The sequence below is a fragment of the Diorhabda sublineata genome, chromosome 3, assembly GCF_026230105.1.
Source record: "Diorhabda sublineata isolate icDioSubl1.1 chromosome 3, icDioSubl1.1, whole genome shotgun sequence".
Classification (NCBI taxonomy): domain Eukaryota; kingdom Metazoa; phylum Arthropoda; class Insecta; order Coleoptera; family Chrysomelidae; genus Diorhabda; species Diorhabda sublineata.
Window position 1 is genome coordinate 3207497 of NC_079476.1, and position 19878 is coordinate 3227374.

Sequence of the window (19878 nt, forward strand, 5' to 3'; positions counted from 1 at the left end):
GAAAGTGTTCCTTTGCCAGATATATGTGGTGAACGTGACGCAGGGTTACTAATTCTCGAATTATAACTAAATTCCTTGAACTGAATAATATTGTTTCAAACGGCTATCTAAGGGAGAAGAAAAGACGATGAAGCATCTGGTCTGCATTGATAGAGAAACTTTATTCAAAAATGCTTAGAAAAAGTTATAGAAGTTGGGAGGGTAGTTAGTTTGTTAAAGAGTAATACAATGGTCCTCAGGTCTTCAAGAGAACAATCTAGATCAACCTAACCGAAAGTTTATCTGACCTAAAGGTCTATTTACAATAATTAACTAATCACTGCAGAATCGAAGCACCATATTTTAAATAGATTATGTGTAATGTATTTCACCAGATTATACTAGCACCAGATGCATCTTGACCAAACAAGCCGTTCTTTCTCTTTATCCAGCATTCTCAACTATCTATACAAAATCTGTATGTCTCATAATAGTGAAGAGATTGAAGAGGTAACAAAGTTAAACTATCTGGTAACTTGGTTATGTGAAGTCTTGTCAACAGATGAAGAGATCAAGTTCCGGATAGAAAAAGCAAAGACGTCATTCATAAAATTTGAAATTGCAAAAACGTATTTACGAACTCTGACTTTGACCTCAACCTCACGGTATGGAAAGCTGGACACTGAAAGTTAACGAACGAAAAATTTTGAGGGAAATAAACAAACGTGAATTGCTGGGCTCGATAAAACGTACGAAAACAGCATACTTAGGAAACGTGATACGAAGCTAGAGGTACCGTTTTGTTCAACTGTTGATAGAGGGAAAAATAGAGGAAAGAAAGGGATTGGACATAAAGAGTATATCGCGACTTCACAATATTGAAAATTGGACAAGTGTAAGAACCACAGGAGCATCAATTCATACCACTTGAGATAGGATAAAATGGTCAGAAGTGACCGCATTAATAGATAACAGAAGAAGAAGAATGTGGAATATATCGTCCAAATGTTTAATCAAAACTAATTCTAATTTCTAATTATTAATAACAAATGTAAATAGTATACATATATTACATATATAATACCTTCATGGTCGATGAAGTTTTGAAAGTTGCTTCAATGAAATTTGTAAAACCACGTTAATGAATTCAAATTAATTAAAAAGAAATAGTAGAGTTCCTAAATCAATTTATTTAACACGTGCATATCAACAATTTAATATAATTAATTGTAGTAAAGCGGATAAAAATATTCCGAAAGTTTTTCATTTTTCATACTTAAGGTACAATACTTAATTAGAATGAGCCTTATAATTTCCACGTGAAAATAAATATATCTGACATAAATACATAATTGGAACATACTATTCCCTTTCATTAACTTTAACAGTGAAATTATATTTTCACAATAAGAAATTAGTACATAATGTAACTTTGATTGGCAAAAATGCTGTCAGTTTTTGCTGTAAATCAAATATTGAGTCGTTATCAGTTAATTTTTCACCATCTAAAAAAGTGACTAGCTTCCAGCTAATATATAAGATGCAATATAATCGACTTTACTCTTCACTTGATCCTAACAAGATCGTATAACGGATTATCTCAACGCCTTTGTCTGTGTCAGTTCATTTCGAGCCACGAAACAGTGTGTATTATAAAATTGGAAAGTGTATTTCAAAATGTACTTCAAAAATTATAGTGTCTACTTAAAGTTAGTAGAGCGAGGCCACGGAAAATACTTTTCATTGAAAGACACTTTTTTAATGAGTATCCCTAAAAGTACAGTTTGGGACATTGCGAATAATTCTCTATAGGTTTTGAAAAAAATACGAAATCTTCCAGGGAAAACTATGCAGAACAAAAATTGCTAATGTCAAAAAAATTAAGAGGGTTATAGCCAAAATGGAAGAAAACTGGTGGATAAAAAGGGCTTTAAAAACGTGGAAAAGGTACAAAATTAAGGGCGACCACGAATAGCGAACTGGCGCAATGCAGTCATGGAAAAAGTTGGAGAAAAGACATCAAGCCATGGGTCCATAAGGCCTACTGTGCTGTTTTTGATAATAGATGAGACTTGGTACGACATAATACACCTAATAAGGAATGGGTTGTGTTTAATGAATGTCCTAAATTACAAAATAATACACGAAATCCTATATTTTTTTGTTGTTATCGATTCACTTGTAGAATTATAAACAATAACACTTTCTATCTATTTGGAATCATTTATATACGATATACGATTCTAGACCTCTAGATCTTTTTAAAGTTTACCTTATAGTCTGTCATTAACGTTATTCGAAATTAAAATATCAAACTGCATCAAAAACAACGTAGAGCTATAAAATCTGGAATGTATCGTACAATGTAACAGACAATATCCTGCTGTAAAGGTATTTGATAATACGTAGAAATAAATTTTATATTTAGTTAGGTTAAGATACTTACTTACTTAAGTTACACTTACTTAACACGTTGAGCCCCGGTGCAGTCTCAAGGTCCGCAACTGAACCTCCCCCACAGCCCAGAGCGGTCCTGTGGACTACACGACTTATTTTACTTGAAACCTTCTCAATGGCTCAAGGGACTATATTTAAATATGTGTAACAGTGTAGTTCGACCGTCCTGGTACTCGAAACTTTACCCTACACTAATTGGTCTATTTGATTTTTTGTATGATCTTCAACTCCATTGTGAAACCATTACTCTTCATGTTATTTTCTTCAACATAATTCGAATAATATTTGACTAAAATTTTTCATTTGTGTCAGCTTCACGTTACCTTGATCTCATATAATTTTTTCCAAATACGTCGAATAAAGCATCGTTCAAAGAATGAAAAAGCAAACAAAATTTTGTTTTTTCATACTGCAAGTATGGTGGAGCTTCAAAGAAATATAATGCATTTCGAGTAAAAAATGAAAAATATGATATTTTTGTCCATATGACTAGCTCTAGGCACTGGGGAAAGTTTTAGTAGTAAACTTACTATTTCAAATAAATTTTTCCTTAATTTTTTCTTAGATCCACATTCCATATAAATTGTAAGAACACAAAAAAATTTGGGCCCAGGGGAAAGGTTATCAAGTTTGGTTGGAGCTGAATGTGTTAAGATTTCAACGTTTCTAATAAATTAATTTACTGTATTTTTTTACCGCACCTCGTATATAGTACAAAATTAAGTGAATAATAAATTTTGAACATTGTAGTTTTTGTTTGTTTAATATACGAATATGCGATTGGTGCAAAGGTTTTTGTTAGTTTCTTTTAGGTTGTTTTTTCTTCTTCGTTAACTTTTTGCTCAAATTATTTTGTTTGTATATTTGGGTAGGATAAAGAAATTTTTTATCGAGAGGAAGGTTTATTGAAATTTGACCCTGATATAGGAGTTGCTCCTCTGCAGAGCTGCGGTTGTGGTAATTTATTCATGATTGTATTGTCCTGGCTGAAAAAAGAAGGAAAACGGATAACCAAATGGCCAGAAGAAGACGCAAAAAGAGCTCCAGATTAATTCAAAACGGTTCCTTCCAATTTTTGTGATTTTTTTGTTGTTTTTCTGTTTTTTACGTTCTTTTTAATAGGCCAGCAGGTAATTTGGGAGCGAACGGGTACAGCTGCGAATGCATCATCATTCCCTATCGTAGGTCATTTGGCTAGTTATAGGAAAACCGCAGAAAACATCGACGAATATTCAAAATATTATTTATTTACCTATATATGATTCCCTCAAGGAAATAAATAAAATATACCTCCGATCGCTCCGTGCAAACGTTACGCGGGCAGAAGAAAGCTGGCATGCGCTGTAGGTGACTGCGAAGCTCTCGCATTACACACTCCGCCATTGTTGATATTCAGGCGTCAGTCGGCGTTGTGCTACAGCCACGTAAACATGTCCGGCATTATTGATATTCCCGCCAAGTGTGAATTGCGAAGTGTGATTCATTTTCTACAGACAGAGTCGTGTGTATTGAGAAAACTTCATGAGTGATGGTGTTGTGCGTGAATAATGTCGAAAGTTTGAAAATGGTGCATGATGAAGGGGGCCAAGGACGCAAATCTATCGTTTTAGATGACCTGGTTCAACGAGTTGACAGATTCATCGTTACTGCTTTGTCTACGAAATTTCTAGGAGTTTCGAGGCTTGTACTCTACTTGAATTCATTGGCGGCTACTTCCTTTGAAGAGGGTATTGAAAAGCTTCTCCACAGATATGACAAATGTCTCAATCACTTCGGTGATTATGTCGATAAGTACCAATTTTTTGGTAATAAAATTATTGTTTTATAAGAACTTGCTTTTCGTTTATAGTCATACCGAAGTATTTTAATGAAGTTTCTTTCTATTGTTAGTCCGACACTGGTTAAAGACATTACTTTTCTAGTATATCACCGTCTCTAGTCTTCACTTTGCGTTATGCCATGACCGAAAGCTAGGAAGCAATGCACTTTTTTTCAATTCAGGAAATAATTCAAGTGTCTGCTTGAAATAGATAATTGTGGATTTAATGATTGCAATACCAATTATGGTACTATTTTTAGTGAAAGAGAATTAGAGCACATTATATTAGTAGTAATTTCACATTTTCATTAATATTCATTGCTCTGCACGATATTACCACGTTAATTTGTTATAGTAACTAACAGGCAAGAAATAAAAAGCATAAAATATTATTTAGATCATAGAAAACGTTTAACAGTGGTGGACTTGAGCTCAAATCCAGTTACAACACTAATATACATATTTCAACATATTGTTACGAACAAGTTTGCAAAATGGTTCCTTAGGCCAGCCCTGTCCACCTACTATGAAATTTTCAAAAATCGGCAAATTCGCACGGCATCTTGCACATTTTTTATAAATGACGGAAGCGTCTTTGATGTTTCCTCTTAGAACTTTTTATTATAGCAGACTATTTATTTACAGTATTTCTATTTTACTAATAATTTCTATAAAAGTAAGAGATGAATAGTAGAAAATATTTATGTTGATATATGACTTGTTGACTTGATTCTCCACAATTTGGTTGATTTTGGTCAGTGTTTCTGGAGTTGAAACAGTCACAGGGCCACCTGGGTGCTGGTCATTTTCAGTACTCTCTCGGCCCTCACCAAATCGCTTACACCACTCAAAAACACGCGCACGAGATGGAGAATTTTCCCCATAGGCTTCTTGCAATAATTCATAGCACTAAGTCGGAGTTTTTTTCAATTTAATGAGAACTTTGAGATTGATACGTTGTTTTTCGTTACCCTGATATCAGTTAGTCATCATACGTCAACCGATACACACAACAAACAAGAATTGTACCTGAAATTAGGCACAACAAGTGATAAAACTGCTTAAGCGACAAGGCCAGAGTCAGCGATAAGTGGCCAGTGCGCTGAACATGAGTCAGTCTACTGTTTCCAGAGTTTACCGTAGAGATCAGAAAAACGCCATGAATGGCTGTGAGTGGCTGGTCAATCAGGAGAAGGCTTAAGGAAGCAAAAAAGGCGAGCTACTGGCTTCAAATTAACCTCAACCCATCGAGCAGCCCATTCACCATTTGCTAGAAAACACGTTAATTATCCTGACGAATAATGGGGAAGAGGACGAGCTTTCAGAATATATGAAGAAAGATTAGCGCAGTTTTACATAAAAGAAAACGTGGCTTTCAAAGTAGGTCGTGGACAGTTTAAGCAGGCATTTCAATAGAAACAAAAACCGAGAAATTACTGCCAAAGCGATACATAAAAAACATTTTAGGGGGCCCGTCCACATACTGGAGGTTTCGTACAGCAATTTTTAAAGGGTATCGAAATTGCCGCTATGGATTGAGCGGACTTAAACCCCATGGACCACTCATTATAAAGCTAAGACTAAGGGTTTAGATATACTAGAATCAGAAAAATAAATCGAGCCCTCAGTGGGACTAAAGTCCAACAAGAGTTCAGAGAAACGCCATGAATGGCTGTGAGTGGCTGGTCAATCAAAAGAAGGCTTAAGGAAACTAACCTGGAGCCAAAAAGACGAGCTACTGGCTTCAAATTAACCTCAACCCACCGAGCAGCCCATTCACCATTTGCTAGAAAACACGTTAATTAGCCTGACGAATAATGGGGCTCCATTTTCTTGTTAGAGGAAAGCATAGAAGAGGACGGGTTTACAGAATATCTGAAGAAAGATTAGCGCAGTTTTACATAAAAGAAAACGTGGCTTCCAAAGTAGGTTCGTGGACGGTTTGAACTGGCATTTCAATAGAAGCAAAAACAGAGAGATTAATGCCAAAGCGATACACATACTGGAGGTTCCATACAGTAGTTTTTAAAGGGTGTCGAAATTGCCGCCAAGAATTGAGCGAACTTTAATCTCATAGAGCATTCATACATCCATGTAAAAACGTTTGAAAGTTATTATTAAGGCCCGGGAATAGATACTAAATATTGAAAGAATTATATAAAATTATTATCTTGACGAATTTAAGCTTGTATAATTTTCTTTACTGTTAATAATAACCCCTTTTCACTTCATTGAGTTTCTTCTTCTTCTTCTTCTTCTTATTTTAAGACTGTGTCTTGTGTTTTCAAAGAGGCAGCCTAAGTTGTGACTGCGAGGACCAGATCTCATACCAGCGCTTTGGTGGTCTTCCAGGCGGTCTACTTGTATTGGGTCTCTCTTCCTTTGCGATTTTCACCAGTCGATCGTCGTCCATTCTATTGACATGATCTCTCCATGCTCTTTTTCTAGTTCTGGCCCATCTCACTATATCCGGAACGTCACACATTCTTCTAATTTCATTGCTCCTTATTCTGTCTCTTAGTGTTTTCCCTGTGATTGAGCGTAATGTCTTCATCTCGGTTGTTCTAAGAATCCGTTTAGTAGTTGCAGTCTCCGCCCTCGTTTCTATGGCGTATGTCATTACTGGTCCGACACAAGTTTTATATATCCGTGTTTTGCTTTCGATACTTAAAAATTTATTCCTCCATATCACGGTTCGAAGGAATCCTGATATCCTAGATGCTGCTGCTGCTCGTGATGTTAACCCCTAAATATTTAAAAGACATAACCTGTTCTACACTTTTATTATAAATTGCCAGTTTGCATCTTCTTGGTTCTCTCGCTATTGTCAAGGATTGTGTCTTTTGTTTCGATATGATCATATTGAATTCTCCTGCAACTGTTTCAAATCTCTGTAGCAGTTTTTGCAGATTATCCTCATCTTCGGATATCACAACCGCGTCATCAGCGTAGCAAACTATCTTAAACTCATGTTTTCCCATTCTGTATCCTCTGCTTGCCGTTTTGACTTCATTGAGTTTCTTTTCGTTTAATAGTTTTTGGCCGTAATCGTGCAATTTTTTTGTTCACTAGTGTATATGGTATTAGGAGAGATTTATCATTCTAAATAAACTTTGGTTTTTGAGCGACAATTTGTAGAAAGATTCACTCTATAAATAGACACGTTATTTACAACATTTGAAATATTCGAAAAATTTTCTGTGCATATTCACGATACGCTCGTTGCTCTCATTGCATAAGAAGAGGATATGGAAGTGTAATATATTAACCAAGTAGTAAACGACGGTTTTATAGAAAGTATGTGTTCGGGAGATAGGTATATATAAACCACAAAGACGAATGATATATACACAAAGCCTTCCTTCTCTTGCGATCATCATGAAGGCCTTGGTAAGTGTTATAGTGATTTATGTTGTGATTAGTGGTAATACGTGCATTAAATTTTCTCGGAATAATACAGTGTTCTTAGTGTAATCTTTCTATAGATAAAGTGTATCATTAATTTAATATAAAGAAATTGATTCCAAAGATTTTCCAATGAATTCTCTTCAAACTTCAGTCAAATATTTATAGCCTACAAATTTTTTTAAAAAACAATAGCGCTCCGAAATATAATTATTTTTTTCCTTACTTTTTTCAAATTTTCGTTAGATGAAAACACATTTTTCTTCAAAAGAAATTTCTTAGTTTTAAAACCATATTTTTCTTTTTTTTACATAGTCTTGCAATAACTATTCATGAAGTTGAAGTTAATTGATTTCTATTAGTTGTATTTTTAACCCAGAGATAAAAAATTGATCACTCGATCACCGAAAAGGCTAAAATATACCGTGATATTGAGAAACACTTAGTCTTGAGGTGTATGCACTATTTTAAACACTTGGAAAAATTTATAAGAAAAACTTTTAACGTTTCTCTAATAGTCTGGCCTTGACTGATATTTAAACATATGTGGAACTATAACAGAGTATTATTTTATTTTTAAATGCTTTAATATAATTATAAATATCACAGTTTCAGAACTTGAGCCTAAGCTTAAGTTAAAAAAGTCTATTCAACATCTAGGGAAACGACGTTGAATAACTTATGAATAATTATTTCCTAGGAATTAAGAAATTAAACTAGGGCTGTTTATTCTTCAAATTTATTGAATATATACGAATTTAAACTCTTTTTATTCATTTACATAGTTAAAACAAAGCTTATATAACGTAATCTATAATGAAATTTTCTTGGATAAAAATAACTTTTAATTATGTACAGTTAGTATCTGTTAAAATATACTAAATGACATTAGAAAATGATACCAATTGAAGTTCTATGTCCCAATAACGATACGTGAAAAATATTTAACCAGATTTGATACAATATCTATAGTTTACCTCATTGTATAAACCAAAACCATAATTAAATCAATTTTTTTCTTACGCGGATATAACCACTGAGTAAACTCAAATTAACTTTTTTGCCCCAATTACACGCTTGAATTCTCGTTTTATTTACATAAAATTTTTCAACAAGAACGAATTTACAGATGGAATCCAATAATTTAATGTTAATGATGCTTCCATAAAATCGTTAGTTGATTAAAAGTATCAGTTAAATATATACCTGTTAATGCAACGTTTACTCGATTTAACCTATATAGGCACTTTTTATTTTTTAATTTGAAAGAAGTCTTTGGTTTAAAATCGAACATATTTAAATTTTCTTTTCCTACTATTAACGTAGTTGGTTCACATAGACATATTTACAGTACTGCAAGCCTTTAAATCCCATAACTTATTTTACTTCTTCCATAGCTCTTCAATTTATTTACAATTTTCTTGATTTTTGCATTGGAATCCAGTTGTATCTACCATTTTTCTACTTTTACCTCCTCTTATCATACTTCAACCATCCAACTTTCTGAGCTTTCATGAAACCTGTTACTGCAGAGCTAAAGATACTTCAGTTCTTGCTTAGTCGCTCTTCTCCAAAACTCACCATTAATTTTTATTCATCCAAAGATTCTCCTCAACACTATCCCTTCCCTTATAACAAGTTTTGTTGTTCTAGATAACTCCTGCTATCCCATTAACTAACTCAATGATCCTGTGGTCCGTTCTCCATTTTTATTTATCAATGTAGATCTCGATTATTCTAATTCAAAACTTTTTCCCTCTTAAACTTTCTCTTCTCTCATTAATCTTTATATATTTCTACCAACCCCATTCTGGCTTAGTATCCCACTTTATTGGCTAGTGCTGGGGTGTACTAAAGTCCTACAACATTTGGTGAGTGATGAATGCAAGATTTAGCTCCTTTGGGTGCTTGGTCACTCGAGCAACAAAGACAACTCACTCGCTAGACCGGGATCGGTGAACTCGCCCAGAACCTACACCTGGTGTAACTAAATTGTTGTTAACGCGACTTTTAATGGTCTTCGTGCAAGGCGGGCTAGGTAGAGATAGAGATACCTGTCATGAGTCAAGCAAAGGTACACATAGATGGACCTTATACGTCTCACACCAAATAATTACTCCAATTAAATAGACGCAAAATCCAACTAGTGACTGGACTTTTAACCGGAGTGCCGCTGGTGCATGAAAGAGGATGAAACTACAGTCCAAGTCATTTGTGAATACCCAGAACTCACACGAGGGCGGTTCAAAAATTTGGGCAAATCTCACAGCTTACCTAATGACATCGAAAGGTTTAAGTCAAAGAAACTCGGCTTCTCAAACGACATCGGTCTTCAATAACGTCAATTCTACTATGTACTATGAATTCTACTTTATTTTCTTGGTCCATAATTTGTTATAGCCTCTTTTAGTTTACAAAATGCTTTGGATATTATATTGCAAATATGTGTCTGAATAATTCATATTCTAAAATTATATTAAGATTGCTTGACATGTTTTTGAAAGAAACTTTGAATTTTTGAAGGTTACACGAACTTATCTCTTCCTTTTTTGCCTGTCAACGTAACTATGGACTGGCTAAAGCTGATGAAAGAGTTTGAATATTTTTCTCGAATTGTAATAAATACTTTAATATTTCAAGCAAGTTCTTACTTAACACCTAGTGGTAATTGAAGAAAATAACCTATTTAATCTTTGTTTACATTTCTAACTTTTCCGCTTCCATCGGGAGAAACTTTTATAACCATAAATAGATTCATCACCACATTAAACAGGGACAGAAATATCGAAGTTCAAACAATTACCACATCTAGCATATGGTAAACACATTTAACACTTTCTCTTCGTTTTCATTCGAAAATATATTGATAGCTATCAATTTATACTATTTTTAATCTACTTATTTTCCTAATCAATCTTTTTCATTGAGATAATCTGCCTGTCAATTTGTTTTTATTTCAAATTTATTGCTCCACTTTCACTTTAAATACAAAATTGAATGATATTATACTGCACTTATTAAATGAGGTTGAATATTTCAGTGCTATGATTCTCGATTCAAATACTCAAATGGATTTAGGTGGGTCTTCAAAATTCCTATGTCAGCACTAATTTCTCTTTCTATTTACCATTTATATTTACAACTAATTCACTAAAATTCATATTCAATATTTGAGTATACACTATGATGTTTTGTTAATTTCAATATCCCAAAATTTTGAAAAACGATCTAGAATTTATTCTTCGGTTATACACCTAACTAATCCATGTAATATTGGTTCGCAAATTATTGATAAATGATAAAACAAAGGACGTTTGATCAAAAATTGATTGAATTTGTCCTAAGAAACATCGTGGATTGTTTGAACAAGTTTCAAATCGTCCTGGTAATTATTTATAAGATGCTATTCATTAATTAGTTTATTAATGGTAATAACAAAGACATTAAGAGCTAAGATATACAGTGAGAAATAGTACCTAGGTAATTATTTCTATGATCTATAAATAAATAAATTTACCGAATTTGATGCTCAATGCTTCAATGTCTAGAAGTTGAAAACTTTTAAGGTTTTTAGGTTATAGAAAGAAGAAATCCTTGTTTGGTTCAATCACTGCGCTCAACTAAAAAAAATCTCATTAAGATAAAGGCTTTGCTTTGCTTAAAAAGTATTGAGGTAAATCTTCTACAAGAAAATTAACAATAAATAACAAGTATGTGGATGTAAAACGTAGTCACGAAAATGTTTATCGGTCCAAAATAGCAGGTTAATAACATAGTCAGGATAATCGTGATGAAAAAACATAAACGTAATGAAGAGAGTTATCATATGAAACTGTGTACTTCCTAAAGAAAAATTTGCGTCAATAAGTGATTATTGATGAAACGTGCATAGACCACAAAACATTTGAATCAAAACGGCAATCATCTGAGAGGTTTGGACCCAGTGAGAGCCGTCAATATGCGAGCAAAAACGCAGCACTCGCCTGTCAAGGTTAAGGCCCCTGTATTCTGATACACAAATTCATAGACCGAAAAGACTATTACTGTATACTGTGGCATCGACTGTTTCCACGAGCACAAAAAAAATGTTTTCTTCAACACAACATATCGTGTCTTCACTCAATTGAAACGATGATTAAATTCAATGAAGTATAACTGCAATTAGTGCTGGGTCAGTGCTAAGGTAGGAAATATCAATTCAATGAGTAAGTCGTCCCTAAAACAGAAACCTATTTCTAGACCAAAGAAAAATCATTAACCATTAAAACAGTTTAGAAAAGGTATAAGGCATTGGACTGATTATATCACTAGATATACATAAAAAACCTTTTTTTTCTCGTTGAAATGCAATTTGTCAATTGGAGCAGGCTCTGAAGTTCCATACCCAAAACTAAATATTCTCAAAATTCTCAATATATTTTCGACTTCCTATGGATATCCAGATTGTGTGAGGCATTGATTGACAAACTTTAAGCGATGTTGTTTTTATTAATTGTCGACCAGAAAGAAATCGCGCGGTTTTACTTAATCTAATCATATAATATTAATTTCTATCGTTTTTTGCAAAAGTTTTCAATATTATTACCACTATTCATAATGTCAAATGAATTATGAAATTATTTTAAAAATTGTGTCCATTTCTTTAAAGGTTATCCTAAGCGTTGGCTTATGCTTAACTCTAGCTGCGGAATCCGAGAAGAAGGAGATAGCGCAGGAGAGCAAGAAACAAGAAAAACGCGGCCTTTATGGTCTTGGAGACCATGGGGGAGGATTCGACTTTGGCGGCCATGGTTACGGAGGAGGTGATTATGGAGGTCATGAACATCACGAGCACGTCAAAACAGTAGTGGTAGAAAAGAAAATTCCAACTCCTTACGAAGTAATCAAGCACGTACCTTATACTGTAGAGAAAAAAGTACCTTACGAAGTCAAAGTACCGGTACCACAACCTTATGAAGTTATCAAGAAGATACCAGTGCCAGTAAAAGAAATCATCAAAGTACCAGTAGTTGTACCACAACCTTATGAAGTAATTAAGAAAGTTCCTTACGAAGTGAAAGTACCAGTACCCAGACCTTACGAAGTTAAAATCCCAGTACCTCAGCCTTACACTGTAGAAAAGAAGATTGGAGTACCAGTCAAAGTGCCAGTTCCACAACCCTATACTGTTTACAAGAAAGTACCTTATCCAGTCAAAGTTGAAGTACCAGTACCACAACCTTACACTGTCGAAAAGAAAGTACCATATGAAGTGAAAATCCCTGTCGACAGACCATACCCAGTCCATGTACCAAAGCCATACCCCGTTACAGTTGAAAAGCATGTTCCTTACCCAGTAGAAAAACACGTTCCCTATGAAGTCAAAGTACCTATCGATAAACCTTATCCCGTTATTGTACATAAACCAGTACCTGTACATGTGAAAGTACCAGTACCTCAACCTTATTCTGTAGAGAAAAAGTATCCAGTAGAAGTTGCAAAACCAGTTCCAGTACCAGTTAAGGTATTTATTTTATACACTAAAAATTTTTAAGCCTGTTCATACAACACGTGTTCATAATGTAATGTTAGTTATGTTAGGTTATGTTCTTTTCTCTTATGACTTTGACTTGACCTTTGCCTAAATGATTAAGCGGATATCGTAAATATATGAGGCACTTGGTATAACGCCTTTCCAGCAATGTTCAATAAGTTCGAAACCCTTTTTTATAATAAGAATCATCGAGCTCCTCAAAATAGCGATTAACTTCATTGTAGGAACGTCTTCGAACCACCAGCCATGTTTTCTTGTCTGTGAACGGAAAATAATCTGAGAGGTCTAAATCTGGCTATTTTTGATTGTTTTCGTCGCTCAAACTTTGCAGAATACTCGCCGTTGACGATTTTTCCTACGCGCATACCAAAAAACCGTCGTCATGATCTTACCTGCAGATGGAACGGTCTTTGCCTTCTTTAGAGCCGTTTCCCCCATTTTTGTTGATTGTTCTGTTGTTTCACGTGTGAAGTGATGGATCCACGTTTCATCCATAGTTATAAAACGGCGTTATTTATGTGAAACATCACCATACATTCGATGGAAACATCTTCACGACACTGTTTTTGTTCCATTGTGAGCAAACGCGGCACCCATTTTGGGCACAGCTTTCTCATGTCCAAATTTTCAGATAACATGCGATGTACCGCGCTTTTTAAAATGCCTACTATGTCTTCCAGTCGACGATCATCCATATCGTTCTGTGGATTTTCTTCAACATCACCTCATTTGGTCTACCACTACGATGATTACCTTCGCAGGTCGTACGATCCTTTTGTTAACAAAGCAGTTTCACCCTTCTTGAACTATCCTCGTACTGGATGCGCCGTGATGGTTGAAGATTGAGAGATGGGTTTAGAAACAAGTCAAAATTTCAAGTAGAAAGTTGATTTTTCTTTTCAAATATAAGCTAAAACCTCCCATATTATTCAAGGCTTGTAGTTAATTGCTTAATATGGAATAATTGATAATTTCTTCTGTTTTTATTCAAAAAACTAATCTTAAAATGAATTTATGATAAAATATAAATTCCTGATCTTCATTCAATTAAATTTTACATTCTCCAAGGAATAATCAAGTCTTCTAAATCTAGTTATGATCGAATTCCATATTTTTTCACGACCCAAGAATATGTAATAAGCTCAAATATCATAGAATTTGAGAATTGCAAAGACATATTTCCAATTTTCCAAAATATTAACATCAAAATAACTATCCCTATATTACTTAGTAACTGAAATTATAATCAATTTACATTTAATCTGATCTTCAAAATTCCACTCGTATTTTTCTTTCATCATTTTTGCCAGTTCTGTTCGATTAAACATAATCCTTGTGGTGCATTCAATTAACCTCATAACACACTGACCATTTGCGTAAATATAAATAATTTTTTACTTGACATATTAATGTACCAGCATGATTAAACGGGGAATGTAAGTTTTAGATAAATTTTCACCTTACTTTTAACCACCCATTGACAAATAAGACTAATTATTTGCATCTGCTAAAACTGGCATTTAAACGATACTATTAATAAGCACAGAATTGCCCCTATGCAAAAACGGTGTTATGTTCCGATAGAGATGGGGAATGCCTTTTTTATTCCCTACATTTTCGCAATTACTACGATTTGATAAATGTTAAAGTTGCTGTCATATCATTTATTTTCACCTTTATCATTTTAAGGACAAAAGTATATCTCATTTAAGGTTATTGTCTTTTACAAACCTTGCGTTCACATGAAAGTTTTATAGGAACGGAAATATCTTCCAATAAGTTCCCATATCGTACCATTTTATTCATCCCATACAGCACAGGTTGGCTGCATAACTATCTTGTAAATGCGTAATTTGGCGGCTCTTGAAATATCTTTTAATAGTCCTCCTAGAGCTCCAAAAGTTTTGTTTCCTATAGTTGACCTTTGGTCGATTTCCCCGGTTTCACCTCCTTCGTCTGTCACTATCACTTCCAGGTATTCGAACTCTTGGACTTTATCAAATCTATTGTATTGCTCTGTCGTCACTTTCAATTGGTTGCAGCTCTTCAAATCCCTTTCCATCTCCATATATTTGGGCTCTTGTTCTCTTTATAAGTACCACATCATCTGCGTAAGCAAGGCTTTGTGTTTTGTTATTGTAAATCATCCTCTGGGTTCGGATGCCACTACATCTCAGGATCATTCCTAATTCAAGGTTAAATAGCACTGTTGATAGTGGGTCTCCTTGTTTTAAACCTTTTTTTGTACCAAACTTTTCCGATAGGTTTCCTTTGGCAGCTACTTCATTCACGGTGTAATTCAGTGTCATTTTTATCAACTGTAATATTATCTTAGTTATTCCGAGGGCTGCGAGCTTGAAATCCACAAAGAGAAGCTTCTAGTTCAATCCTTCTGGATAACCTCCAAGCTTAAAATTGTTTAATCGATACGTTGCGCAGACTCCATAGCGTTACTAGTTTCTTTACATTCCTAGTTCAACACAAGAATTCGTCAGAAATTGTGGTTGTCAACATTTTCTGTAGATTTGATTCTGAATAATGTTATATTACAAATAACTCCAGTATCTGAAGTCGACTTCAAGAAGGATTTTATTGAAGACTGTTTGTGCGAGTGATTAAAGATGGAATTGAGTAGGGGGGATACAATTATATTCAAATTTATTGAGGTATTAAAGTCTGCATGCGTAAGACATTTCGAAAATGTCTAGTACTGTTATCCAGGGATAATATATTTACTAAATGGCTTCCACCAGATTCATTTCTATTTATATACAGGTTCTGCAACAACTTCTTCTTCAATTAAGCCTTCTTTTTAGTAATGAGTTGATTCATAATGATGAAAACGACACAGTTTTTATTTAATTCTAATTTAGCCATTAGATCAAGAAAGACCAAACTTGGAAATCTCACAAATAGTAAATTTGCTTCACGAATTTGTGTTACGGCAGTTAATACGTCCACATATACATCACTATGTACCGCAAATCCTTTGACATTTATTGGAAAACTGACAACTTCCGGATATCGTGGTCATGTGTGACAAATGATCTGGTATTTTGTTATAAAGAAATTTTTTATACTAGTCTAGTTCTGGAAGAATCCCATTGACTTGATTTGAACTCTTCCTTCTTTCGGACTACTTTTCTGGCAAACATATTTTTTGTTACTTCCATGGAGTTTATAGTTAAATTATACTATAAAGTATACAGTTAAATAACTCACTAGTAATCACATTTGGATGGGATTTAATCCTATCTCTATATCTCTCACTGCAGCGTTGTATTTTACTTTCTCTATCCTCCGAGGTTCCAGCTCGGTTCGGCGCATTCTCAAGCATACGCAGTATACATAAAGTGTCTCAAACGAGAGGGAAAATGAATATTATTAGCACCGCAACGTAGAGACGTTTTTTCCCATACCAACTCTCCATATAGGAGTATTACATATATGGGTTTTATAAACTAGAATTTTATTTTGTACCAATTACCCAGTAAAGCTCTTGAAGTCCAAGTCCCATTTGCTTTCTTTTATTAAATATGTATGCATAGGTACTTTACGCTGACAGTTATTTAGTGTGACTGGAGGGCACTGGTCTCTTTTCAATGTAAATGTAAGATTTTAGTTTGTTGCCGTTTATTTTCCGTTTCTTCAGCCATGTTTCTTCTTTGTTTATAATATTTTATAGATTTCTGTTTGCTATTTCTGGGTTCTATTGTATTTGGCAAGTCTGAGGTGAACAACAAGTCCCAGAACGCTTCCTTGGTATACTCCGGACGCAATTTGTTAGTCAATCAGTATATTCTGACTTATGCTTTACTAGAAAACATCTATTAAGCAAGTAGGACTCCAATATTTCATAAAAGTGATATGGTAGTATTTTTTTATTATTTTGAACAACACACTTGGAAGCCATACTTTGTGAAAGGCTAGGTTGATATCTATGAAGGCGCCAAAGCAATACTTTTTTTATTCTAGGTCATTTACCTGCTTGAGTACTTAATAAACTTGCTTCATGCTTTTTACGAAATCCGAATTGAGTAATATTTTTGTTGAGTAGTATAGGGTTTTTCAAAAAATTTGGATCAAATTGGTGTAAAGCTTTTGAACCTTTACGAAATCAGTTTTGTTGTATTTTTGCCAGGCTTCGGGAGTATTATTACCCCAGCAACTTTCCATTGTTGGGGAAAATGTTTGAGTCTAATAACTGCTTTGAATATTTCTTCAATTACTTTTATTTTTTCTCTTGTTAGCTTCTAGAATACTGCCAATCATGAGATCATAACCTGGTGCTTTTTTACGATTGATATCTTTTAGAATCGTTTCTTTGATTTCTTGGTGACTAAAATTCTTTATAGGTTTATCAATTTGAAAAGTAGTCATTTATTTCTTCCATGTCTTCTTTGTTGTAATTTGATAAATGTTCAGCAGACCCATCAGCTTCCTCTTTGTTATATCTGAATTATTTTACTGTGATATATTTAGTTTTCTCGTTGCCCCCCACAGTGATTAGTTGGTTGCTTCTATTGGGGTTAAATTTTCAACTAATTTTTGTTATTTAATAATAACTTTCTAGATATCTGCTAACTTTGTTTAATTTTTGCTAGTTGGTTTGTGACTGTTGCCATATCTTCTGAAGTCTTCTTTTTTCAGCTATTTCCATCTTATATCTTTCCTTACATCTAACAAACATATTAACCGCGTCGTTTACATTGATTCCGAATTCCTGGGGACCAAAATTAAACATTCTTTCGTTAGGTTATTGATTTTTCTACAGATGTCTGATTTCGATTACGTGACAAATCATGTCTTGAATAATTTATCTACATCATTGTATGAACTAATGCTGGAAATGCCTTCTGTTACGAGTAGTTTATACTATTTTCTCTGTTTCGACTTGTATATACATTATATATTCATAGACAAATTATTGAAAATATACATTAGGGAAATTACACCGTGACCTAGGTAGTCGGTTGGTACCACTGATTCATGTTTGACAGATGGATTTTATTTGAATTCATTTTGCTTCAGAGTCAGAATAAAACCGCTTTGACACAAATCACGTTTAATTTTCAGGTCCATGTTGATAAACCTTATCCAGTTATCAAAGAAGTGCCTGTTCCAGTAGAAAAAGCCGTACCTTATCCCGTCAAAGTACCAGTAGCGGTCCCTGTACATGTCCCTCATCATCACGAAGAAATTGGAGGTGATTACGGCGCCCAATCTGATTTTGGAGGTAACGGAGATTACGGCAGCCACGGAGACTTTGGCGGTCATGGTGGTTACCATTAAAAACTTCGTTAATGTTGTTGTTAGGTCTTTTAAATTGATATATAGTAAATAACAATTTTGGTTAGTTAAATCGACGTAATCAAAATTGTTAAATACTATAGAAAAAATGCCACATTCTCGTTATGCGATGTTGTTAACATTAAGGAATACTCTATGTCGATAATATCTAATTTTCGAATTTTCTCGAAACCAAGAAGCGTACAGTATTATTGATAGAAACTGTGTTATTTAGTATATTTAAATATAAATAATAAATAAAATATTTCTTCAAACTTTGTTTTATTGTTACCATGATGCATAACTAAACATTTCCTCAAGTCTTCCGCTTCCTTTCCCCTAAATACCCTTCTCAAATCATAAGAAACGACGGTTTTAGGATTTTTTAAGGTGTTGATCTTGAATTTTCTCAATTCTGATATTTTTAGATAATTTTTGGGTATTTTGTTGTTTCTAGAAAGTTTTATTGTTGCAATTCATTCATACCTTTTATTACATGTGGAATTTTTTAAAAAAACCTCAATGAAAGTTTTAATTTTTGACAAAATCTAATCTAAATCTAATTAGTAATTAGTGATAATACCATATCAGGTTAGTCTCCGTGGTCTTGCATATGTGGTTTTGCACTTTTTCGGTACATAGAAGGCATTTTTTACGAAAAAAAAAATGGAAATCAAGAATTTTCCAAGTGAATATATAATCAAGAAATGAAGAATGAATTGTTGTTGGAATGAATATCAAAAGTTTATAGAAATGCGTGTGAATTATCTTATACAGGAAAGTTTTTAGTAATCGGACACAGTGAAATGCAATGTCCTTTACATGCAGCTAAAGTCAGGGAATTCAAGCATGCTTGAAAGATAAAAGATACTGTTGCCAGAAGATTGGAAGAATATAGTAGATAATGCAAAAAGGAGAGAATCGATTTTAACAAAAAATTCCGTCGCCATAACCATCTAGCTATTACATTTAAACTTTTATTCAAAACGTCGTTGTAGAGTTGTCAAGAACACGCAAGTTGAAAAAAATGAAAGATTTGAAAGCTTTTCTCGAACAGATAAGGCATTTCATCACAGCCACAACAAAAAACAGTGCAGGGAACTTTTCTTCTTCCAACTGTTGTTGCCTTAGACGAACACAAAACTATGCTATTATCAACAGTAGCTTGGAAATGAAAACTACTAGTAACAGACTGGGGAAGGCATTTCAATGAAGGTTCATCACACCCCGTATAGATGAAGGTGCGGCACTTTATGCGGGCGCAGAAATCTTGGATTGTACTTCAATTTCAGTTATTCTGGGTGCTCGGATGAAGACTGCAATAATAGTCCACCAGTAATTGAAGAGGACGAAGACGACATCGACTTCGATGAAGATAAAATTATTGAGCCAGATT

General features: G+C 34.0%; 1 protein-coding gene across 1 annotated transcript; it reads left to right on the forward strand.

Moving 5' to 3' along the window:
- The first annotated feature begins 7457 nt into the window (after positions 1–7457).
- LOC130441344 (skin secretory protein xP2) lies at positions 7458–18757 on the forward strand. Its single transcript, XM_056774970.1, has 3 exons — positions 7458–7645; positions 12309–13163; positions 18270–18757. Exons 1-3 carry the CDS (start codon positions 7595–7597, stop codon positions 18483–18485), a joined length of 1122 nt encoding a protein of 373 aa, XP_056630948.1. The 5' UTR covers positions 7458–7594; the 3' UTR covers positions 18486–18757.
- Positions 18758–19878: the final 1121 nt, after the last annotated feature.